Genomic DNA, 25,349 nt, shown 5'->3' with positions numbered 1-25,349 from the left:
TGTCGTCGCGTTATGGAAATTTTGTTAAAATCGTTGCAGGTGTTGAGCATTAGAGACGGCCACGTCTCTTTGATGTTTGAATGGCACACACCATTCACTGTTTAAATATATTCTATCGCAACTTTACTAACAAGTACAAAATTGTTTGCTTTTTTATTACTTTCATTACATTGCAAACTGATAAAGTAGTTTTCAGTCCCTCGAAAAAGTCCAATTTCCTTTTGGCTTTCGATAAAGAACGTTTACAGTTTATCAGGGAGCTCATGCAGTTAAGATTATAATGCCGACGACATCACTAAAAAAATAATTACAAATACATGATAGTTATCATAAGCAAAAGATCCACTCTGCAAGTAAATAACTTTATGGTACACCACCAATAATTGAGGATATTAAGCTCACCATGGATGTTCAACCCAGGAATTTTTACCCCATAACTGACAATTGCAAACGTGAGCGAGTTTGAATTATGAGAAAAAAAAAGCAACAACAAAATTTGCCTAATTGAAATTGTCCAGGGAGTTATCCTTTTTTGATATTTCGTAGATCACGGCTCTTTAATTTCTAGCCGTCGCTCATTCCACGAAGTTTAAGCAGCCACGAAGGACGACGGGCAGCAAAAGAGTCTTTTTGTTTTAACCCCCGAGCTAAAATTCTTAGGAAGCGTCCCCAAGATTAGAAAAGGAAAGAAAAATTGGTCCTGTCAATTGCGAGGAAATTTCAATTTATTTTAGAGCCTCAATAATTCCGATTCATAGTTTTAGCGGCCCCTTTGGTAGTATTTTTTTTTATGAAGAATTTTTCATGATTAAAAAACAATTCCAAAATTAAACGAGAAGATCCAGCCCAGTTTTAATGTCGGTGGCCTTTTGGTTTTTTTTTCAACTATAAGTTCCGTCGTTGCTATTAACATTTGGAATGGCTAAAAACTGAATTAAAAGCAAAAATAAACATAAGAAAAGAAGATAGCATAATAAGTTCTGATGGAAGATTTGATGCAAAAACTATGACTCTTTTTAGCACCTGTCACTCGAAAATTAATGCAGTATAGCTCATATTAACACAAAAGTTATATTAAGTCTTTTTTAGCAGGGGGAGTGTTTCTATTACTTCATAAGGTTGTTTTCACTTTAAAATGTTGGTTTCTTTTTCAATCAGAGCGTTGCGCTGCAGCTTTACCAACATCTTAATGAAAGAAAAACTTCATCGTTAGGCAATTAGATGTGTTGTGTGGAGTTTACAGTTAAAGGAGTGATTTTCACTCGCCTCGACAGTAAAGGGTCTTTGAGACACTGGTTAGCCCGTTCATAGACCCGACGGCTATGCCATGCTGATGAGTCCCCATTATGGCGAAACAGCTGTCCATGGCTGCCACTGCCCGGGTGATATGGCTGTGCGCATGCGTGAGGTACTGGTCAGGCCGTGGATTGGTGCATGTGTACCCGTTGCTTTAAGTTTGTGTTAGAGTACAGTCCCGTTAATAAATTGTAGTGTGAATGGGCCAGAAGCCGTCTTACACGGTATTTTTCAGATATGACGAAAACATGTCATTTCAAAGACAAATTAACTGCTAGCTTCCTTGTTATTAGGCCAGATTTTAATTTGATGGGACTTAGTTGTTAGTGTATTTGAACACGTGCTAGAAATAGCAATGGTTTGTGACGTCATTGGTTTAGGGGGGCGAGGTGAGACGCAACAACGACTGAAGCAACTGTATTTATATAGCGCGCCTTTACACGCCCACGTCTGGTCACACATCCGGCTGGTTCCTCCGCAATTAAGCCATTGACTGCAACCGTGGAAAGTTGGCAAAGGATTATTTATTCATTTGTAGCATTTGGCAGATTATGTAGTGAGCATGAATTGACAAATACGAGGCAGATATTATTTATTTTAGATATTTGATCTTTAGAAAAAAAATAATAACAAAACATGGACAACGAGAGGCTAAAAAACGAAAAAAAAAAAAGAAAAGAAAAGAACTAAAATCAGCTAAAACGTAAAGACATGTTTTCATCAAACTTTTTCCAGTTTTTTCGCCACAAAAAATACTTAAATAATTCTCGACTTCCTCAGAAGCAATCGTGCATGTCCTTTTTTAGATGGTCTAACAATGATGGCTCGTGTTGAGGCAGACAGCCTGTGGCCTTTAATATTATTCCTAGTAGAAAATTAGAAATGTAAGTTACGGATACGGACCAAAACCTCTATTCGGGTTTTGGGACACTAGGGCCAGTGAAGACTTGTTAACTTAAGCCAAATAAGAAACAGAATCCGAGAATAGCTTCTACTCTCTCTAACTAAAGCTCGCCTGTTCAAGAAAAATTTTTTGCTAGGTCTTATTCGGTAAGACAGAAGAGACCTTTAGATTTTAAGACGAGTACGAGATTTTCTCAATACTAAGTAGTGCACGCGCGTGAACCAGTGTCATTTTGGCGGGAAAACATGGTAGCCGTCGTCATTCTACTACCAGTTTTAGCGCGAATGTCGTGGTGGCGAAAACAAGTTGTTAAATGTTAGAAGTTTTATCATTTTGCGATGGGGAAAGCGCGTAACCTCCTTCACTAAAGGTAACAGTGCTAACTTTTCTAGTGAAAAACGGTAAAATGAAGCTTTCCGGGAAGTCTATATTTTGAGAATACGCGAAAAAACTTCAAGTCAAATCTCGTACTCGTAGTCGTTCTCGTCCTCGAATCTAAAGGTCTCTAGAGACGGACTGGAGGGGTTCTCTTTAGTCTCTTGAATGGCGTTGTTTGCAGTGCTTACCTAGTGCTTACGTTTTGACAAAGGGCTAATCGAACCGTCTGCTTCTTTCAATCCCCCTTTAGTGGTAAACCTACCTTGCCTACTCAAGTTGATAAAACTCAATCTTTGTATTTCACACTGCTTTCGATCGTGACGCAACAACACAGTTTCTTTATCGATCCTTAGGACGTATTAAAATCCTCCAGTACTCATGACTCATGACATTCACCCGAAGTAATATATTGGTCGAAGTTGGATTCTTAACGTCGTGGATGGAATAGTAAATGGCAATAATATATTAAAATTTTCTAGTTTCTCAAAAATTGATTTCCGTTTTTGTATAGTAACAATCACTCGCTGACCTATTACCTAAAGCCAGATGTCAAGTGCCTAAAATTGTTTTTCATCTATTTCACAGAAGCATTGCCAACATTATAATTTATCACCTAATTTTTGAGTTGCGGAGGGGCTAATTGCTAAGCCACTACCAAGTCCTATTATGGCTCTTGCGACTACCCATAAAAGACCATAAAACCTTTACATGTAAACTTTGTTTCAAAGTGTTAATTCCCTATATAAGTTCTTTTTAAGGGTCCTCTTGTTTCCTTTACAGATTGATATAATTAATATATAGTACCGTCCAAGGCCAGTTTGGAGAATATAGTCGAAACTATAAAATGTCTTGACCTGTCTCTCAAGATTAAAGATTTTAATTAATAAAATGCAATTTCAAAAAGACGGTGTAAGAATAATAGCGTTTCTGATAGCATAAAGTGCAGCTGCGCATTATTTTCGGAACTCCTTTACTCATCAGTGTTGAGTTGAATCTGTGACGAACAAAAAGAATAGATTTGAATAAATTCGCCCTCCGGATTTTGTTTTTTTTTTTTTTGGTTAAGCAATAAAAATGCAAGCAATGGAAATTTTAGCTTTAACCTGGACATTTTAACTTATCTGATACCTTCTCCTTTAATGAATTAGGTGTGAAGGTAGGTGTTCCGTTTCTACGGCTTTTTAGCAGGTAGCATAGCTTTGTCGTATTTACGAATACGGCATGGTTTAAAATCTCGACCTTGACTAGTTTTTTGTTGGAAATTACCAGGAAATAGTTCAGTTCTGCCGTAGTTTTGAATAAATTCTGGCTTGTTTTTCATAAATTCAACAGAATTCTCGCTGCAGATGGTATCGCTTAAAAGTGAAAAGTATTTAAATAACAATACTTAAGATTATATCCTGGTCACATCATAACTGTATTGATTCTTCAAGTTGTAAATGACCCGTAAGAAGTTGTTAGCCACGCTTCAGTTGTAATTAGACTCCTAAGGTCGTGTTTTTCTCATCGTATGGTTAATTCAAAAGAAAGTTTAGCCAATCATATTCGAAGAAGAAGCTTGACACCTTTCCTGGATCGACTACTCGACATAATTTTCAAACAACAACTTTAGAACCTTTCCAGCTTGTATTGTTTTTTTGGAGTTGAATTCTAAAATAGTGTAACGAAGTTCAGGAAAAGAAAAACAAAGTCTTTGTTTTGAGTTCACGTCCTCCACAATACGAAAAATTAGGCATTTTCACGTTGTAGTCGTGCAGTGAGGGCAAAGAAATGTACAAAAAAGCGTGATGCGTGTGCAGAGTTGTTGTTTTGCCAATTTAACGCTATTGCTGTTTGGCCGTTCTCGCTGACGTCACCGTCGTTGTTGCTTAAGTTCGCGCGTCGCCAGTAATTATCCCAGAGACAACTGCGGGAAGCATCTCGGCTCCAGTCCCCTCTTGTTTCTTAAGCGGAGAAATGCCTGGACAAATGTAGGTAGGCAGTAAGTAGGTATTGTTTACGTTAACGTTCTACTCAATTCGCCATGTGAGTAGAAATCGGCCCTCTCATTCTGAGGGTCTCAATGGGGTTGACCGTCAGCAATCAAAAATGTAGATTAATATCAACGGTAAAAAATTTCAAGTTTTTTCCCAAAACTCACTATTTCGGCTGATCTTCACGGACTTAAGCTCCTGACGAATCTCTAAACTAGGAAAACCAGTCCTAGTGTTCTCAAAAACACTCTCTCTAGACATTACGAAGACTTCCTAACAACTTGCTTATATCTTAAAATATTTTGACACACAACAGTTAATATTGATTCATACTGATAAACGTTAACCGTCAATAGCTCTGAAATTAAACTGTGAACCGTCAAAATTGAAAAAAAAATTAACCATCAACCGTTAAGCGACCACCCCATAAAGATCCTTTATTATTCATTCAAAATATTTCCCCAATTCTGATTGGCTAAGAGCACACGCATAATTCACCATAACCAGTTACTGATGACCAAATTTGAAAAAATTTTGTGTTTACCGAGGAAATGACGTCAAAAATGCAGCCCGCTACAGGTTAATGAACCGTTAACCGAGAAGACCTGGGGACGAGGTTGAGTTGTTTTGGTTGTGAAAACAAAAATGGCCAACACTTCACTCGTTTCAAGAGTAAGAACTACAGCTGGAACTAGGCGAAGTAGTAGCAAAAACAGTAAGAAGACAACTCAAAGGGCGACATCTGCCATTTGGAGAATATTTGCGGAGCTGGACAACCTAAAAGTACACTATCGAAGATGAACTTAAACATCGATGGAGGTAAGTATGTTTTAGCTATGTTTTTAAACTAAGAATTATTTTGAATAAATAACAAACAATTAATGAATTCGGCTCTCGTATCATATGAAGAATTATGGAGATCTCGGAGGGAATAATCCGCCTCGGGGTACGACCTCGACGGATAACACCCTCCTCGATCTCCATAATTCTTCATAATATACTCAGCCTCATTTATTAACTGTCAACTATTCTACGCTTCAAACAACTGGGATTAACTTGCAGGCCTTGAGAGCATCACTGATGCTGAGTTTGTGATATAAAACTGAGTAAACTCAGGAATTAAAACAGGAATTGGAAATGGCGATCATATCAAAGAAAAATGTTCTATCAAAAGCGTAGTTGGGTGTGGCTGCTATAAGAATACCTGAGAAAAAAAGATAAGTAATATTGTATGATAAGAAGGATACTCTTGATATGTATCGGGAAACCTCAAGTCCCTTTTCTCTTTGCTGTCTTTTTATAAATTGATTGTTCATTGCGTTTCAATAGAAAATAATAAGGGCAAACATCATTTTAAATACCCAAATGTAATCTTGAATTTGTTAAAACTGTTTAAAACTTTAATTTGAAAATTCGAGTGCGTTCATTCGAAAAATAGAAAATAACGTATATTTATATTTTTTTAAGCTTGGCAAACTGTGCTAAACAGAACTGCAAAATTTGATGGAATGTTTGTACAGACTACGGCGACTTAGCAGACTTTCATTGTTTGGCATATTTGTTTAGCAAAAGCAAGATGGTAGTGACACACTTAAGATACACCGTTTCGATGTACGGGTAAATTACCCTTACGCGCTGCTGTAAATACGGGTAAATTGCCTCAGTTACCCCGGAGAAACGGGTAGGGTACAAGGTAAAAGGTTAATGCCATTATCTTTTCTGGGAAATCATGGTTACCTTTTATATAACTAAGTGGCAAACATGTTGACCGTATCGTACCCGTAGAGAACAGGAAAACAAGGGGTACAGGGGGAACAGCGAAAAAAAGGGAACAAGGGGAAAAGGGGAATAGGGAAACAGGGGAACAGGAGAATAAGGGGAACAGGGGGGCAACAACATATGTACGGACAATTTATGAAGAGACAAAGGGCCAATAGGCCTGAGACTTTCTTTGGGAAATTAAAACAAACAAGCTAAAGAGCTCTTACTAATGGATAACTTTTTGTGTGACGATACAAAGCAACATAACACTATCATGTTTTTGATACAGAGTTGCATGATATCTTTTATAGTTTCTTTTAAAATGATATAAGATACCGAACATTATGTTATCTTTTTGACATACGTACTTTTACATGTTTTAGGCAAGGTCAATCAGTATAACAAAATAGGGTAGCTTGTGCGATCCTAGTTAAGATCCAAGGTAAAAACGGGATGACTGACAAGTCTTCCTGGTGCCTCGTTCTTAAGCGGAACGCAAATTGCCAGATTTTTGCGATAAATTCAAACACCACTGGTTTCCTGTCGCGAACAGTTGTCAACCTCGTACCCTTGGTTGGTCAAATCGCGAAAACTGGTCAACACCACACCACCGCCAGATTTCTCCACTTCAGATTCCCCACCAATTGATCGCAGTCTGTGTTCTTTGGGTAGACTTATCTCTCTTCGTTTCTTACAGAGCCGAGAATTAAAGACACAACGGAGTAAAGAAAGAAACCTTTTTCTATATTCCCGGTGTGTGGAACAATAAATGAGGGGATTGACGCACGAGTTAAACATAGCAAGGACGACGGTGAAGCGATGAGAAGGCGACTCTAATCTAACAAGGCCATAAGAAGATAGGACATAGTAAAGCTGATTTGGAAACCAGCATATTGTGAATAACAGTGCAACTATAACGCACATATGAAGAAGTCTAAGCTTTGCTCGAGCGAAACGTCCATTATATTGAATTGCTGGGGATGTCTTAAGCGCAAAGGAAAGGTGCAGATACGTAACCCAGGTAACTACATTTGGAACAAAGAATGTCACGATGGTGATTGTCATTGGTGTTAGTTGTTTGGGAAAAGTGGACGTTATCCACACACATCGCAGGTTTTTTTCATCAAGCGTCATTTGAAACAATATAAGTGAATGCAATAAGAGACAGGTTGTCCATATGATTACAAGATACCCATAAACTCTTCCTCTTTTAAATTTGAGTCGATATTTGACAGGCTTAACCACAGAATACCATCTTTCCAGAGCAAGACACGTGACCGTAAGACAGGAAACTTTACCAAGTAGAAACACGAAGTACTGGGAGCCAATGACTTTGCAGAAAATTACCCCAGTTAATCCACCAGGAGCCCGGTAGGATCCGAGGCCGCAAAGGTAGTTTGGCGTCACACCAATAAAAATTCCTTGAAAATAAAAATGAGACAAAATTGAGATGGCATACACATCAACAAGTATATACCCTGCAGGTGGAAATATGTGTTTGACAAGACATTGAGCAATGATTTCACTCTTTATTAGCCCTCTCGTTTCTTAAATACATCTGACTGCATAATTTTTTGGTTTGCACGTGACTAACAGCATCATAGATCCTTTACAAGTCTTCAAAGTTAAGGACGCTGCTTAGACCTTCTTTACGTTTATATGTCGACTTTGCACGCACGTAGGATGGATAGTAATATATTCTCACCCGGAACACCCGCACACGAGGCCAGATGAGCAGTAAATGCATATAAGATAAGAGAGAATTGGCCCGAGGCTTTTCGAATCCTAATTTGTGTTTGCATAGGAATTATTTCTTATGCTACAACTAGTTTCCGTTTCATCAAAGCAGGAAACCTCTTTCACACTCGTCACCAGGTGTAACTATTAGTAATCCACGTATGGAGATCTTAGTGTCCAATAGTTTCTCAGTCACAAAAGGAAAAGACTGATTTGATTTCTAAAAACATTTACCTGTTATCATGTCTGTCACAGCCAGGCTGAATATCAGCAAGTTATATGCAGATCTGAGCATCCGATAATTCTTCAGTATAAGAATGCAAAAGAGCCCGTTACCAATAAGAGCCAGGGCAGCAATAAAACCAAACGCTACTGGCAGCAGGTAGGAATAAGCTACAGCTGAAGCGGGAGCCGTGGTCGGTGTCGATGTATTTGTCAGGTAGTTTGGAGCACTTTTATTGTTTAACATCTAAAGACGACACAGTAAAAATAGAAAAAAAAATCAGTAGCAATCGCAAGGTGGAAATATTATTGAGGAAATTGTATTTAGAACCGTCTTATTTTATTTATGAGACTAGGATCTGATAAATTGATTTTAATTTATTATGCACTCAAAACATGTCACTGTTTCTGATTGGCTTAAATCCCCCGGATGATTCGTCATAATCAGCTGTCGTTGACCAGATTTGAAAGAAGTTTGCCGATATCAGTACAATAATTGACGTCAATTGTGCAGTAGCAACAATATTAAAAGGCATGAGCAGAAGGCGAGGTGACGCAATTGTTTTGGTAGTGCTGGAGATGATTGTGTACAGTTTTGCAAAGGAGAAATAGCCTAACTATTGCCTAGAAATCTAGTAAAAACAGAAAATACCACTCGACGAATGACAGTTGTCATTTGAAGAACATCTGTTTGTCAACACTAAATATCCCTTTTTAGTACATACTAAAACAGTGGATAGTGTTTTTCGCACGCTCTGATTAGCTACTCAAACTCGGGACATCTCTGGTATTTCACTGCGTAACAACACTATAAGAGCAAAAACGAATGACAAGAAAGAATAGCCCAACGAGGTAAAAAAAAAAACCATTAAAACTTGGATGAATGTTTGGAAGACGTCGACCAAAGGAAAAACTGGAAACAACAACAATGTACACATCTTGACGAATATCTTTTGAGATTGATTACTGAAATTCGCCAGGTGACGGGTTACGATAAATGATCTAATTGACGTCCCCTGACGTATCGCCTCCCCTAAGATCAAGTTAATAATTATAATAGACGCCCCCCATGACCGCAATTATTTAATCATTCAAATTATTCAGTTTCTTGCTTCATTTTCAAGGGTTTGAGCTTTGCACCTCTTTTAAAGTCACGTTTCAAGTAAGGATACGCAAACAATGACAGCACAATGACCCTGACATAGCAATTGAGATTTGACTGTGAGCGATATAGATCTCTGAACGGCCTAGACGTATCATATCAATGGGTGGACTAGATATTCTGCTATTTGTAAACTAGCTTTCTATTTTCGCTGAAAGCATATATGTTTAGTTGAGCTTGACACACAGCACTCTCTTTTAAACGCCTTCCATCTACTAAAAGCCCCCTCTTGGACCCCTATTGAACTAACTTAACACCCTATTAGATCAATTAAATCAATTAGCGTCTTTTAGATCATTTACGTTCTGTTCGCTAAGACAGCAAAATCTCCACAGCGAAGTACCAAGAATTTGTCAAGTGCGGGCAGCTAATGGCGGCCTTGTAGGCAAGAACTTGTCATGAGAAAGGCTAAAGATAACGACCAAATTAAGCTAAAGCACTTACCTTTCACGATGAAGAAATGACTGATTGAAGACGGAGTAGTTTTGGGCTGATACAATTCAAAATTACTTCTTTGCTCTTCCAAACATTGACAGTCCACTAGTTTCATGGACGATGAAAGTCATAAACTGACCAATTTTTGTATGTGAAGTCGATTTGTGGTCTCTTACCACCAAAGTGACTACAAAAACATGTAACCTTTTTCATCCTGCATGTTTACTATATTTTCGACGCTTAATACAAGAAGCTGTCAATCATTTGCTTCGTGACGTAATAAAGGTATCTAGTGCGTTGCTAAATAATTATCGGCTTCTATTATAAACGATTAATATCATGAACTGTAAGTGGTATTTAGAATTGACCGATGCTAGCTTTCGCGTTCGCATATCGAGTTAGTATGCACCCGTGAAGTTTGGAGAGTTCGAAAGTAGCGTATGATCGGGAGTTACTCAAGGTGTAGGCGACAGCAACTCTAGCCATGTTCTTGAGAGCTACCCAAACTTCCTGACTTGCGCTGGACGAAAAATTGATTTGCACAAATTTGATCCTTGCAAAAATGTCGCTTATATGTAATACTGAGGAGTATATATATACATACATATAAATACATCCTTTTTTTTCTCACTTAAACAAGGCTTTCAAAGATGATTACAAAAAATATATATATATATGATTACAAACAAAAAGGAGTACAGTAAATATATAAAAAGTGATTGGTAAAATTATCTAAGAGCTAAAAATTAATCACTATATACGATCATACATAAAATACAAGAAACATCCTTCATAAAGTACTATGCCGAGCAAAGTAGCTTACTTTTGAGCTTTCGTTTGAAGCTTAAAACATCTTTCCTTAGTTTTAATTCATTGTCCAATGAGTTCTATATCTTCACTGTTCTGCAATAGAAGCTTCTCTGGCCACTCGCCGTTTTAAATTTGGGAATATATAGCGATTGTGAGTTTCTGGTTTCTCGCCCACTGATCTAAATCGCTTAGTAAAAATCCGGTGTTGAGCCCGTCATACATTTAAATGCCAGAGTGGTACTTCTAAGATAGATTAATTTTTCTACTGGGAGCCAATTTAATTCTTTTCATAAAGGAGAAATATGGCCATACTTTTTGGCCCCGCTGATAATACCGCATGCATAATTTTGATAAGATTGTAACTTACGTATATTTCTGTTAGAAGTATTTGCCCACACGTTCGAACAATATCATAGTTTACTAAATACTATGTATAAATTATATTAATTAAAATTTTCTTATTAAATGCTTGTTTAACACGATTTATTTGAGCTAGTCGAGAAAAGCATGATGAAACGGTCGTAGTAATGTAATCATCGTAAGTTAGGTTGTTGTCCAATATTACGCCCAAATCTTTCCCACTAGGTACTGGTAGCAGTTCCTTTCCAAACAATGAAATTTTGAAGTCGCCAAGCTCCGTTATCTTCTGTATATGGCAAAGATGGTAAAATAATGCCACATTTGCATACCAGAAAACAGTCAGTATAACAAAATAGGGCAGCTTGAGCGATCATAGTTAAGACCCAAGGTAAAAACGCGATGACTGACAAGTTTTCTTGATGCCTCGTTCTCAAGCAGAACGCACATTGCCAGATTTTTGAGATAAATTCAAACATCACTGGTTTCCTGTTGCGAACAGTTGTCAACCTCGTACCCTTGGTTGGTCAAATCGCGAAAACTGGTCAACACCACACCACCGCCAGATTTCTCCGCTTCAGATTCCCCACTTATTGATCGCAGTCTGTGTTCTTTGGGTAGACTTATCTCTCTTCGTTTCTTACAGAGCCGAGAATTAAAGACACAACGGAGCAAAGAAAGAAATCTTTTTCTATATTCCCGGTGTGTGGAACAGTAAATGAGGGGATTGACGCACGAGTTAAACATAGCAAGGACGACGGTGAAGCGATGAGAAGGCGACTCTAATCTAACAAGGCCATAAGAAGATAGGACGTAGTAAAGCTGATTTGGAAACCAGCATATTGTGAATAACAGTGCAACTATAACGCACATATGAAGAAGTCTAAGCTTTGCTCGAGCGAAACGTCCATTATATTGAATTGCTGGGGATGTCTTAAGGGCAAAGGAAAGGTGCAAATACGTAACCCAGGTAACTACATTTGGAACAAAGAATGTCACGATGGTGATTGTCATTGGTGTTAGTCGTTTGGGAAAATTGGACGTTATCCACACACATCGCAGGTTTTTTTCATCAAGCGTCATTTGAAACAATATAAGTGAATGCAATAAGAGACAGGTTGTCCATATGATTACAAGATACCCATAAACTCTTCCTCTTTTAAATTTGAGGCGATATTTGACAGGCTTAACCACAGAATACCATCTTTCCAGAGCAAGACACGTGACCGTAAGACAGGAAACTTTACCAAGTAGAAACACGAAGTACTGGGAGCCAATGACTTTGCAGAAAATTTCCCCAGGTAATCCATCAGGAGCCCGGTAGGATCCGAGGCCGCAAAGATAGTTTGGCGTCACACCAATAAAAATTCCTTGAAAATAAAAATGAGACAAACTTGAGATGGCATACACATCAAGAAGTATATGCCCTGCAAGTGGAAATACGTGTTTGACAAGACATTTTGCATCAACCAGTTTTTTTTTGTTTTTTTTTTTTTCACACTAAGAGCAATGATTTCACTCTTTATTAGCCCTTTCGTTTCTTAAACACATCTGACTGCATAATTCTTTGGTTTGCACGTGACTAACAGCATCATAGATCCTTTACAAGCCTTAAAAGTTAAGGACGCCTGCTTAGACCTTCTTTAAGTTTATATGTCGACTTTGCACGCACGTAGGATGGATAGTAATATATTCTCACCCTGAACACCCGCACACGAAGCCAGATGAACAATAAATGCATAAGATAAGGAAGAATTGGCCCGAGGCTTTGCGAATCGATCCTAATTTGTGTTTGCATAGGAATTATGTCTTATGCTACAACTACGGTATTATTTCCGTCTCATCAAAGTAGGAAACCTCTTTCACACCCGTCACCAGGTGTAACTATTAGTAATCCACGTATGGAGATCTTAGTGTCCAATAGTTTCTCAGTCACAAAAGGAAAAGACTGATTTGATTTCTAAAAACGTTTACCTGTTATCATGTCTGTCACAGCCAGGCTGAATATCAGCAAGTTATATGCAGATCTGAGCATCCGATAATTCTTCAGTATAAGAATGCAAAAGAGCCCGTTACCAATAAGAGCCAAGGCAGCAATAAAACCAAACGCTACTGGCAGCAGGTAGGAATAAGCTACAGCTGAAGCGGGAGCTGTAGTCGGTGTCGATGTATTCGTCAGATAGTTCGGAGCACTTTTATTGTTTAACATCTAAAGACGACACAGTAAAAATAGAAAAAAAAGTCAGTAGCAATCGCAAGGTGGAAATATTATTGAGGAAATTGTATTTAGAACCGTCTTATTTTATTTATGAGACTAGGATCTGATAAATTGATTTTAATTTATTATGCACTCAAAACATGTCACTGTTTCTGATTGGCTTAAATCCCCCGGATGATTCTTCATAATCAGCTGTCGTTGACCAGATTTGAAAGAAGTTTGCCGATATCAGTACAATAATTGACGTCAATTGTGCAGTAGCAACAATATTAAAAGGCATGAGCAGAAGGCGAGGTGACGCAATTGTTTTGGTAGTGCTGGAGATGATTGTGTACAGTTTTGCAAAGGAGAAATAGCCTAACTATTGCCTAGAAATCTAGTAAAAACAGAAAATACCACTCGACGAATGACAGTTGTCATTTGAAGAACATCTGTTTGTCAACACTAAATATCCCTTTTTAGTACATACTAAAACAGTGGATAGTGTTTTTCGCACGCTCTGATTAGCTACTCAAACTCGGGACATCTCTGGTATTTCACTGCGTAACAGCAATATAAGACCAAAAACGAATGACAAGAAAGAATAGCCCAACGAGGTAAAAAAAAAACTATTAAAACTTGGATGAATGTTTGGAAGACGTCGACCAAAGGAAAAACTGGAAACAACAACAATGTACACATCTTGACGAATATCTTTTGAGATTGTTTACTGAAATTCGCCACGTGACGGTTTTTACTATGAGCTGGGCAGTCTAAGGGTTACCATAAATGATCTAATTGACGTCCCCTGACGTCCCCTCTTAAACTCTTCTTGTCTAATAATCGCCTCCCCCCCCCCGTAAGATCAAGTTAATAATTATAATAGACGCTCCCCATGACCGCAATTATTTAATCATTCAAATTATTCAGTTTCTTGCTTCATTTACAAGGGTTTGAGCTTTGCATCTCTTTTAAAGTCGCGTTTCAAGTAAGGATACGCAAACAATGACAACACAATGACCCTGACATCGCAATTGAGATTTGACTGTGAGCGATATAGATCTCTGCATGGCCTAAGGGTATCATATCAATGGGTGGACTAGATATTTTGCTATTTGTAAACTAGCTTTCTATTTTCGCCGAAAGCATATATGTTTAGTTGAGCTTGACACACAGCACTCTCTTTTAAACGCCTTCCATCTACTAAAAGCCCCCTCTTGGACCCCTATTGAACTAACTTAACACCCTATTAGATCAATTAAATCAATTAGCGTCTATTAGATCATTTACGTTCTGTTCGCTAAGACAGCAAAATCTCCACAGCGAAGTACCAAGAATTTGTCAAGTGCGGGCAGCTAATGACGGCCTTGTAGGCAAGAACTTGTCATGAGAAAGGCTAAAGATAACGACCAAATTAAGCAAAAGCACTTACCTTTCACGATGAAGAAATGACTGATTGAAGACGGAGTAGTTTTGGGCTGATACAATTCAAAATTACTTCTTTGCTCTTCCAAACATTGACAGTCCACTAGTTTCATGGACGATAAAAGTCATAAACTGACCAATTTTTGTATGTGAAGTCGATTTGTGGTCTCTTACGACTAAAGTGACTACAAAAACATTTAACCTTTTTTATGCTGTTTACTATATTTTCGACGCTTAATACAAGAAGCTGTCAATCCGTTGCTTGTGACGTATAAAAGGTATCTAGTACGTTGCTAAATAATTATCGGCTTCTATTATAAACGATTAATATCATGAACTGTACGTGTTATTTAGAATTGACCGATGCTAGCTTTGGCGTGCGCATATCGAGTTAGTATGCACCCATGAAGTTTGGAGAGTTCGAAAGTAGCGTATGATCGGGAGTTACTCGAGGTGTAGGCGACAGCAACTCTAGCCATGTTCTTGAGAGCTACCCAAACTTCCTGACTTGCGCTGGACGAAAAATTGATTTGCACAAATTTGATCCTTGCAAAAATGTCGCTTATATGTAATACTGAGGAATATATATATACATACATATAAATACATCCTTTTTTTCTCACTTAAACAAGGCTTTCAAAGATGATTACAAAAAAATATATATATGATTACAAACAAAAAGGAGTACAGTAAATATATAAAAAGTGATTGGTAAAATTATCTAAGAGCTAATTGATTACTTTACACGATCATACGTAAAATACAAGAAACATCGTTCATAAAGTTCTATGCCGAGCAAAGTAGCTTACTTTTGAGCTTTCGTTTAAAGCTTAAAACATCTTTGCTTTGTTTTAATTCATTGTCCAGTGAGTTCCATATCTTCACTGTTCTGCAATAGAAGCTTCTCTGGCCACTCGCCGTTTTAAATTTGGGAATATATAGCGATTGTGAGTTTCTAATTCACTTCTCGCCTAGTAATCTTAAATCGTTTAGTAAATTTTGAGGTAAGAAAATCCGGTGCTGAGCCCGTCATACATTTAAATGCCATAGTGGCACTTCTAAGATAGATTGATTTTCCTACTGGAAGCCAATTTAATTCTGTTAATAAAGGAGAAATATGGCCATTATTTTTAGCCCCGCTGATAATACGGCATGCATAATTTTGATAAGATTGTAACTTACGCATATTTCTGTTAGAAGTATTTGCCCACACATTCGAACAATATAATAGTTTACTAAATACTATGTATAAATTATGTTAATTAAAATTTCCTTATTAAATGCTTGTTTAACTCGATTTATTTGAGCTAGTCGAGAAAAGCATGATGAAACGGTCTTAGTAATGTGATTATGGTAAGTTAGGTTTTTGTCCAATATTACGCCCAAATCTTTCCCACTAGGCACTGGTAGCAGTTCCTTTCCAAGCAATGAAATTTTGAGGTCGCCAAGCTCCATTATCTTCTGTATATGGCAAAGATGGTAAAATAATGCCACATTTGCATACCAAATAACAGTCAGTATAATAAAATAGGGCAGCTTGAGCGATCCTAGTTAAGATCCAAGGTAAAAACGCGATGACTGACAAGTTTTCTTGATGCCTCGTTCTCAAGCAGAACGCAAATTGCCAGATTTTTGAGATAAATTCAAACACCACTGGTTTCCTGTTGCGAACAGTTGTCAACCTCGTACCCTTGGTTGATCAAATCGCGAAAACTGGTTAACACCACACCACCGCCAGATTTCTCAGCTTCAGATTCCCCACTAATTGATGGCAGTCTGTGTTCTTTGGGTAGATTTATCTCACTTCGTTTCTTACACAGCCGAGAATTAAAGACACAACGGAATAAGGTAAGAAACGCGTTTCTATATTCCCGGTGTGCGGAGCAATAAATGACGGGATTGATGCACGAGTTAAACATAACAAGGACGACGGTAAAGTAATGAGGAGGCGACTCCAATCTAACAAGGCCATAAGAAGATAGGACATAGTAAAGCTGATTTGGAAACCAGCATATTGTGAATAACAGTGCAACTATAACGCACATACGAAGAAGCTTAAGCCGTGCTCGAGCCAAAGGTCCATTATATTGAATTGCTGGGGATGTCTTAAGAGCAAAGGAAATGTGCAGAAACGTAGCCCAAGTAACTGCATTCGGAAAAAAGAATGTCATGATGGTGAGTAACATTGGGGTCAATTGTTTGGGAAAATCGGACGTTATCCACACACATCGCAGGTTTTTTTCATCAAGCGTCATTTGAAACAATATAAGTGAATGCAATAAGAGACAGGTTATCCATATGATTACAAGATACACATAAACTTGTTGTCTTTTAAACTTGAGTCGATATTTGATAGGCTTAACCACAGAATACCATCTTTCCAGAGCAAGACACGTGACCGTAAGACAGGAAACTTTACCAAGTACAAACACGAAGTAACTGGAACCAACGACTTTGCAGAAAATTACCCCAGGTAATCCGCCGGGAACCTGGTAGGATCTTAAGGCGACAAGGTAGTTTGGCGTCACACCAATGATGACTCCTTGAAAACAGAAAAGAGATAACATACACATCAACAAGTATATGCCCTACAGGTGGAAATGTTTTTGACAAGACATTTTGCATCTTTTGCATCTTTTTTTTTTTTTTCACACTAAGAGCATTAATTTTACTCTTTATTAGCCCTTTCGTTTCTTAAATACATCTAACTACCCAATTTTTTGGTTTGAACATGACTAACAGCATCAAGGATCCTTTACAACCCTTGAGACACTGCATAGACCTTATTTATGTTATATGACGACTTTGCAAGCACATAAGATCAATCGGATATAATCTAATGTCACGTGGTTTCTCGGGGCGCAAAACGCCGATAAACCTTGACCATGCAAGTCATCGCCGCCGAGTTTGATCATTTTAGACGACAACTGTACTCGGTTCAAGATGATAATGGAAAAAATAAGTGGAGGTGATCATTGACGTGGTGTTTTTGGATGCAAAAACGACCGTAAATATACCTACCAATAATGACATGAACCTCGACGAAACTCGATCTTTATATTTCTCATGACCATAGTAAGTCGTTTTTAACGTTGACGGAATAAATAAACTCCTTGGCAATCACTTTTACGGGTAGCTTTTTGTCCCCTTAGAGAGCACGCGACATTGTCTTGTCCCATCAATCCCTACGTTTTTGCATACAAAGACGGTGGGCATCCTAAATAAGGTCTACTGTATGACTTTTTAAAAACTAGTGACTTCGTTAAGTAACTTTATTTAATAGAACAAAGTAGCGTGGCGTTCATATTATGCTGCAAATTCCTAATTTGTGTTTGGGTAAGAATTATGTCTTATGCTATAACTACAGTATTCTTTCCATCTCATCAAAGTAGGAAACCTCTTTAACTGACTTTCACAGTCGTGCAATTGGTAACTATTGGTAATTCATGTATGGAGGTCTTGGTGTACAATAGTTTCTCAGTCACACTAGGAAAAGACTGATTTGATTTCTAAAAACGTTTACCTGTTATCATGTCTGTCACAGCCAGGCTGAATATCAGCAAGTTATATGCAGATCTAAGCATCCGATAATTCTTCAGTATAAGAATGCAAAAAAGCCCGTTGCCAATAATGGCCATGACAGCAATAAAACCAAACGCAACTGCCAGAAGATAGGAATAATCTACAGCTGAAGCGGGAGGCGTAGTCGGTGTCGATATATTTGTCAGATATCTTGGAGAGCTTTTATTGTTTAACATCTGAAGACGACACAGTAAAAATAGAAAAAAAAAATCAGTAGCAATCGCAGGCGGAATACTGAGGACATTGTAACTGGAACCGTCAACGGTAGCTGATTATGAAGAATCAACCTGGAGATTTAAGCCAATCAGAAACAGGGAAATATTTTGAGTGGATAATAAACATCATTTTCAGTTCTCACTCGCTTATTATCCACTCCAAATGTTTGGACCCCGGCCCCTCCGCTGGATCCGCCACTGCACAGTAGTATGAGAATAAACGCCTCCTATCTATTAAACGCTCCTTCTTGGACACCTAAGATTGAATATAAACTCCCGTGCATCTGTTGGATCATTTACCGTATATTAGCTCCGGAGGAGGAGGGGCTTCCTTATTTGATCTATACGGGTATGTGCCTCTGAACAGGGTATGGTTTTCAGCATCTTGAGTCTTACACAGTAATAATAATTTCACTATTGAGGGTCTTGAACAGGGTGTCTTTTTAAACCGGAAGCCGAGGATCATTTACGGTATATTAGCTGCTCTCGACAGACAAAATGACAGCAAAATTTGCATAGCTAACCAAGAATTTGTCGAGTTCAGGCAGAAGGAAAAGGCAAGAGGTCTTCGCGAGAAAGGCTACGAAAAACGACCAAATTCAACAAAAGCACTCAGAGCACTTACCATTCAAGATGAAGAAATGAAAAAGGTACGTAGTTTTTGGCGATATTAAATCACTTCTTTATACTCCCACAGGCAAACATCAACAGTACACCACTTTCATGGCTGCTAAGTGACAATAGTTACTAATTAAGGAGTTGCGTTGGTGTTTTACAAAGAAAAAACTTGGCGAGTCATAACTTCAGTACTTTTTGTATGTGAAGTCAATGTGTGATCTCTTACCACTGCAGTTACTGCAAAAACATTTAACCTCTTTCATGTTGTTTTCTACATTATCGACGTTTAATACAAGAAGCTGTCAATCATTTGCCCATTGACGTGAAAAGATGTTGAAGCGCCACTTTGGTAAGAGTTTTTTCATTCAATTAGAACAAAATAGAGGTATCTTGAACGTTGCCGACATTTCATCGGCTTCTATGACAAGAATATAATCAGCATGAAGTCTACGTGGTTTCATACTTAGATTGCGTATATCTACGTAGCTGTGCACCCGCGTACGCAACTAGAGTCTCACCCCAGTCCCTTTTGGCTAAAAGAGTTTTTTGTCTATACGCACTCACTGTCACCGAAAACTTGACGGATCTTAAAGAAAAGGCGGACTTCAAGCAGTTTACCTCTGAGAGGACCTTTTTGTAGTTGTGTTTATGAGTACTAAATGTTGTGTTACTTTATGAATAATAAATTTATGTCCTGGTAAAATCTCATGCTCGCTTTGTTTTGATCCTGCAAGAGAAATTTTCCCTCCACGGATTGTTCGTTTATAACGAAAGTGCATAGTTTTTCGCCATTAATTAACTTGATTTCAAAGGGCTAAGCAGACGTTAAAAAATGAGGACACTATATAATCGGATGTTCCCCGACTCATATGAGTTTGTGGTTTTAATTTCCAACTGAATGTCATTCTTTGAGTGAGAACTTTTCTACGAGGCGTCTGGTAATTTGCTAACAGTTCACTGCTTTTGCTGTAGGTTTGAGTGGCTAGAAGCTGGCAATTCCAAAAATCCTAGAAAGTTCTTTATCACTGTGTTCGATTTTGAAAGTTAGAGGCGAAAATCCACGTTTAATAAACACAATTAAACACGTCATCTTATATACGCACGGCCGTGCACATATAAAGAATTTCATCGCATCGACTCAAAAGGACGTAGATATGGCAAGCACGCACGCTATGTTGTAATTGGATTAATACCCGCTTGTGATATTTCAAAATTGTCCAAAATACCACTGCCGCTTCGCAGATCCTATTATTTTGGACAATTTTGAAACATCACTGGTAGTCTTACGCTATTAATATATATGTACAAATGAAGTCCCATAATTTCAACTTTTTTCAGTGCTAAAATAGATTTTAAAATGTTATTTTCATAACATTGCTATGTCTGATATTACTTTTCTAATTTTACACTGTCTCTTTCATAGAGCAGGTATGTGTACCACAAGACTTTTACTAAAACGCAGAAAGCAGATTGGGGAGCGAGTCACTGGGAACGGAAAAATGAAAAAATGGGAATAAACGCCAAATTGTAAAAGAACGTTCTGACAGGGTAAGGGTTTGACGTAGATTTGTATTCATTTTACTTAATTTAGATCTTTTATATCTGATGCAAGACACTTGACTCATTTGCGTACTCCATAAATTAGCGGATGTTAACGATGAACTTGAAATATTGTACACTATGACAATACTCTTAATGCAAAATAAAATAACCCGCGTGAATTTATTCACTAAAATAGTACTTAGTCATTTTTTACGGATGTTAAGTAGAAACGAAAAACCTAGAAAGGGGAATGGGAAGCGAAAAAAGAAAAAAGTAGAGAAAATTAACTCGGTCATAATCGGCTGTTGAGTGTCATTCACTGAATTGCACCTGTTCACAATGGAAAGACTGTTGATGCAGACGCTGAAGTTCATTTAGTTCAAGTTCGAGTTTTAATGATAAAAGTCCTGTTGGAGTAGACAGCAGCTGCAGACATTTCGCTTTATCTTTTCACGAACAAAATGTCCGGCTCATTATAAAATAAAGGATAATAAAAAGTTTAAGCCGTTCAAAAAAAATATACGCAGTCTGCATGCAACTCTTAAGCCGCAGTTCTAAACAAGAGACGATGAAAGTTTTGCCGTCATGCTGAATTAAGGAAATGTCACGTGGTCACGTATCGACCAATCAGGCATTTTTCGCCAGCAGGGGCCCATGGGCTCCTATCGCCAGGAATGAAGCTAGGGACCACTTTCCCCGAGTACTCACACTTACCACCTGTTGAACTAACGCTGACTGTAAGAAAGCAGTCCGCTTCGTCTACGTCAGCCGGAAGCTTAGCGAAAGTGTAACAAGCCTGACCACAGCTGAAAAGACTGAAGTGAAGAGAAAAGCCAGTTAACCGATTTTTCAAATAAGCTCACTGCAAACACCACTGGTTTCCTGTTGCTTGCAGTCGTCCACTTCGTACCCTTGATTGACCAAATTACGAACATTCAACATCACACCACCGTCAGATTTTCCCATTTCAAATTCTCTAGTTGCTACTTTCAATCTGTTTTCCTGTGCTAGACTTGTCTCTCTTCGTTTCTTGCATCGGCAGGAATTAAAGAAAGGGCAAAGTAGCATAAGAAACCCTTTTCTAAATTCCCGGTTTGTAGAGCAATAAATGACAGGATTGGTGCACGAGTTGAACATAGCAAGGACGACGGTGAAGTGATGGAAAGGCGACTCCAGTCTGACAAGGTCATAAGAAGCCAGGACAAAATAAAGCTGATTTGGAAACCAGCATATTGTAAATAGCAGGGCTACTATAATACACATGCGCAGAAGCTTAAACCGTGTGAGAGTGATACGTGCATTATTTCTATTAATTGCTGGGGACCTCTTAAGCGCAAAAGCAATGTGAAGATAAGTAACCCAAGTAACTGCATTTGGAACAAAGAATGTCACCATGGTGATTGTCATTGCTGTTAGTCGTTTGGGAAAATTGGATGTTATCCACACACATCGCAGCTTTTTTTCATCAAGCGTCATTTCAAACAGTACAAAAGAATGCAATAAGAGACAGGTTGTCCATATTATTACAAGATACACATAAACTCTTCCTCTTTTAAACTTAAGTCGATATTTGACAGGCTTAACCACAGAGTACCATCTTTCCACAGCAAGACACGTGACCGTGAGACAGGACACTTTACCAAGTAGAAACACGATGTACTGGGAACCAATGACTTTGCAGAAAATTACCCCAGGTAATCTACCGGGAGCCTGGTACGAGCTTAGGGCGACGAGGTAGTTTGGCGTCACACCAATAAACACTCCTTGAAAATAAAGATGAGATAAAGAATGAGGTTGCTAGAATATCAACAAGTATATGCCTTGCAGCAGGTCGAAATATCCCTATGACAAACAAGACATGTTTCACCTTTGATGTTTTCACAAGAGCAATTATTTCACAGTTTACTAGTCCTTTCTTGCATCAAATGGATCTTACTGCCTATTATATCATCCTTTCCGATGAGGAAAAGAGGGCAGTAGCGGTACACATATGTGCCTTGTAGCTGTGGAAGGCTAAAAACTGCATGGACGTATTCTCCCAATGGGGTAGCTGGAATTTGAGTTATACGGGGCGCGATGAAAGCGAAAAACAAGAACTGCTATCGAGGGTGCCGAGACCTAAACTTTACTAGAACTGGCTGGCTGAATAATCAATCAGACTTGTCTTAAAGGGACAAGTTCACGGTTAGGCGCATGTTCATCAATTAAATTGCTTTTTTCCATTTATTATTAATTCTATCGGTTAATATTTCCACTCACATGTATCTCAGTGATCTCAGAGTGTATTTCAAAGTAACCCGAAGTAAGATGGAGGAGTAAAAAATGGCAGAAAAATTAGTGGATTATGCCAACACTACCAACGTTGAATTTATTGTTGACCCGAAAGTTTTATTCCATGGCTGATTAATTTACAGTTATTTGCACATGAATTGATGAAGGGACTGCTAGGGGAGTGTGCAGATTGGTTCTTTGACATCATTATGACATGATAATAGACCTTTTTACCGATACGGCGGCCATATTTAATTTATTAGATTTAAGGAGTATTATGGGATGTCCAGGGGGCATGAACACGATCCGATGTACTCGCTCAGTATTTACGCGCTCTTTCCGGGCCAATTTTTCTTTAAGTTTTCCTAGAAAAAGATTGTAATGGAAAAAAAAAATCGTTGTGCAGTATTTGGACGTAATAATGATCGCCTTTTTCCCGAGAAATATTCAGTGAAGTTCTCTGTTGGCCCGAAAAGCGCGCGTAAATACTGAGCGAGTGCCCCCTGGGCATCCCATAATACTCCTTAAATCCAGTAAATTCAATATGGCCGCCGTATCGTTAAAAAGGTCTATTGCTTCCATAGACGATACAGTAGGTCGCGGCAGAAAAACAGCATTTTGAGAAATGAGCATTCGCTGAACCGTGAACCTGTCCCTTTAAAACCGAGGGACAAGGTCTGCGGGTATGCCGCGTATTCCCCTGGGTCACGCTGAGAATTTAGGAAGGGCATTGATGCTCAGTTTTGTGGTTGTTTTCCCTAGTGAGAATAGGATAAATGTAATGCCACGTGGTTTCTTGGGGCGCAAAACGACGATAAACTTTGACAATGCAAGTAATCACCGTCGAGTATGATCATTCTAGACAACAATAAGTAAAGGAATTGAACTCGGTTCAAGATGATAATGGAAAAAAAATATCTGGAACCAAAAACTGTCGTGGTGTTTTTGGATGCAAAAACGACCGTAGATATACCTACCAATAATGACATAAACCTCGATGAAACTCGATCTGTATATTTCTCATGACTATAGTAAGTGTTTTTTAATTTTGACGGAATAAATAAACTCCTTAGCAATCATTTTTAAGTTCACTTGTTTACCCCCTCAGAGAGCACGCGACATTGTCTTCACCCATCAATCCCTGCGTACTTACATCCAAAGACGGTGGGCATCCTAAATGAGGTCTATTGCATGACTTTTTAAGAGCGGCTTTCCGTAAAGATCGACCCACGGTAGGCACAAGTTCAAAATTTGATTTCGCTCATTTTTGGCGCATCGATAACCTTTAATGAGTAATGAAACATGCTGTAGTTAGTTTTCCCAAATAATGTGTTCTTTTGTTAAAATTCGAGGAAACTCCTTTTGCCCGTTCGGGGCTCAAACTCCACTTCCGGGAAAGCGAAATTTTACACAAATTTCATTGACTCGTACTTCAAACTACAACGATTTGGCAGTCTTTGAAGAACACGAATACTTTTTATGACCCTTTCTTCCTTATAAAACGATGCATTTGTAAAAGCTGGAATATTTTTGTGGCCAAAAAGGTATTATTAAAAATAGGCCCTATTGACAATTTTTACCGTTGAAAATTATGGGGATAAAATAATGCAAATTTTAACCACGCGCTATGACTTAGAAATTCGCGAATTACTTTCTACGGCATTACTAGGCCCCAATCTATAAGAAAATCGAAACGAATCCCTGGGCAAACGATTTTAAGTAGCCCGCAAGACATTGAGTTCAACCCTAAGTTTGCGAAAAACTGCGACATTTGCATGGTTAAAAATAGCGTGACACGGCGCGTCACGCCAGTTTTACCGATAGATACGCTTTAAGGTGTTTCGATGTAGTTTTTCAGAGGCCATACAGATATTTTTCAGTCACTTTAAAAGTGAGTTTTATCCTTGTCTGATCGCTATAAAATTTTCACCAATGATTGACTATAGATTGAAAATTGTCAAAATGTAGGTTTTAGTAAAATCGATATTATTATGACAACAATAAACAAAAAATTTTGAAATTGATAAACGCCTAATTTTGCGCGATCTAGACCAGCTACTAAAAGTCCAACACTAGGAACTTAAAATTTGGTGTTTAGCAAATATTCTCCGCAAGAAGTAAAAAATTCTGTATGCTTGAATTCGACTAAAACGAAAATATACTTCAAACCTTAAATTTTCAATAGCCGTGATAGATTGTTTCATAAAAACGTTAAAAATGACTCAAATTATTCTTAAATAACGTCAGAATGCTGCTTAATATCATATTTCGATGCTAGGAAATTTTAGTGTATTTTCGTTCTTGCAATCTTAAAAACTGACCGTTTTCTCACCACCTGTCTAAGCACAACCTCATTCAAAATTTGGACTTTTAGCGCTTTTTTGTATATTTCTGAAACGACTTCAACGAATTTTTGAAAATCTCTTTGCATAATCTTCATAATGTATATAATAATGCCTGAAAC

General features: G+C 38.1%; 4 protein-coding genes across 6 annotated transcripts in view; all 4 read right to left on the bottom strand.

Annotated features, from left to right (window-relative positions):
* LOC140921241 (galanin receptor 2a-like) overlaps window positions 1-25,349 on the bottom strand; it is a 99,590-nt gene that overhangs the window by 41,444 nt on the left and 32,797 nt on the right. The gene's annotated exons all lie outside the window — the stretch shown is intronic.
* LOC140921995 (QRFP-like peptide receptor) lies at window positions 6,507-10,079 on the bottom strand. Its single transcript, XM_073372017.1, has 3 exons — window positions 9,878-10,079; window positions 8,284-8,518; window positions 6,507-7,733 (listed from the first exon to the last, which is right to left on the bottom strand). Exons 2-3 carry the CDS (start codon window positions 8,516-8,518, stop codon window positions 6,835-6,837), a joined length of 1,134 nt encoding a protein of 377 aa, XP_073228118.1. The 5' UTR covers window positions 9,878-10,079; the 3' UTR covers window positions 6,507-6,834.
* On the bottom strand, window positions 10,074-14,883 carry LOC140921996 (allatostatin-A receptor-like). The gene is made up of 3 exons (XM_073372018.1): window positions 14,665-14,883; window positions 13,010-13,244; window positions 10,074-12,405 (listed from the first exon to the last, which is right to left on the bottom strand). Exons 2-3 carry the CDS (start codon window positions 13,242-13,244, stop codon window positions 11,507-11,509), a joined length of 1,134 nt encoding a protein of 377 aa, XP_073228119.1. The 5' UTR covers window positions 14,665-14,883; the 3' UTR covers window positions 10,074-11,506.
* Window positions 21,030-25,349, bottom strand: part of LOC140921486 (allatostatin-A receptor-like) — a 6,177-nt gene continuing 1,857 nt past the window's right edge. Inside the window, exon 2 of the mRNA XM_073371488.1 lies at window positions 21,030-22,377. Coding sequence (XP_073227589.1) covers window positions 21,464-22,377 — 914 coding nt within the window. The 3' untranslated portion in view covers window positions 21,030-21,463. The remainder of the gene's footprint in view (window positions 22,378-25,349) is intronic.

This window comes from Porites lutea, chromosome 12, assembly GCF_958299795.1.
Source record: "Porites lutea chromosome 12, jaPorLute2.1, whole genome shotgun sequence".
In the NCBI taxonomy this organism is placed as follows: Eukaryota; Metazoa; Cnidaria; class Anthozoa; order Scleractinia; family Poritidae; genus Porites; species Porites lutea.
The sequence above is the reverse complement of the archived record's forward strand: the minus strand, read 5'-3'. Positions and strand labels throughout refer to the sequence as shown.